The 1003-nt window shown below is 34.6% G+C and overlaps 1 protein-coding gene across 1 annotated transcript; it reads right to left on the bottom strand.

The window, feature by feature from the left end:
• Positions 1–178: 178 nt before the first annotated feature.
• LOC117110422 lies at positions 179–953 on the bottom strand (the record flags this gene model as incomplete). Its single annotated transcript, XM_033253122.1, has 2 exons — positions 179–482; positions 794–953. Coding segments are annotated over 2 exons (464 nt in total), but the record flags the coding sequence as incomplete, so codon positions are not given.
• Positions 954–1003: the final 50 nt, after the last annotated feature.

The raw sequence follows: 1003 nt of genomic DNA, 5'->3' as shown, positions 1-1003 counted from the left end.
TGGATGAATAATAATAACAAACAAAATATATAGAACAAATATAATTTTTATTACAATAATTGTATGTACTAAGAAATAATTTACACATTATACAGTCTTTCTTACAGACATCAGTTACGGTCTATTGTTGTATAAATGATTAGGTGCTCACATGTTGCGGTTGTCGGTCCAGTTGAGATCACTGAATCTGTTGTGTTACAGAGTTAGGTTCTTCAGGTGTTCTTGTTCCAAGTGGTATGTCTGGCACTGTTGTTGCACTTTCTGTACTAGACTGTATGCATCCAATTACAAATAGCAACTCAACGCAACCGCTTTCGGAGCAAGTACTTACTGTAGTAGGTATTACTGTCGTATTCACAACATCACCATTTGAGCACATTGCTGAAACATTGACGGTTTTACCGACATACACACTTACACATGTACTTGTTTCATTACCGGTTGTGATGACAGTAGTTGATAATCCAGAGGAGCCTTCAACACTGCAATGTATTTATATTCATTGATAATATATTTACATTACGTATGAAATAAATATGTTCAGAAATATATATCAATAGAACAAATATTGATTGTGCAACATACAGTGCTATTATTGTAATTTGTTCTGTAAATGAGTACTGTTGTATTATTTACACACATGTTTATATTTATATTTTGAGCGCAGTGCTACGCAACATATGCTATTCGAACACGGGACCTTCTGCAATATGCAGACGCCTTAACCAAAATGGGCCATTGATGCCTCGTTTGGAATTCAAATCCAAAATAAGCATTGATACGGAATAATTACCTGAAAACTTGGGAGATATATTGGTTGCATCGATCGTCACTACAAGCTTTGATATCAATACAAGACAATTCTACTGGTCTAGTTGAGAACACTGAATCAGTTGTTATAGTGCTAGGCACATGAGGAAGGGTTGTTCCATCTTGAGTTTCTCGGGATGTTGCTAAAACAATAGTCAATTACATGGATGAATGATAATAACAAACAAAATAT

This window comes from Anneissia japonica, unplaced genomic scaffold (genome assembly GCF_011630105.1).
Source record: "Anneissia japonica isolate Jap-2015-1 unplaced genomic scaffold, ASM1163010v1 scaffold38266_len1003_cov141, whole genome shotgun sequence".
Classification (NCBI taxonomy): Eukaryota; Metazoa; Echinodermata; class Crinoidea; order Comatulida; family Comatulidae; genus Anneissia; species Anneissia japonica.
This window is presented reverse-complemented; position numbering and strand designations above follow the sequence as displayed.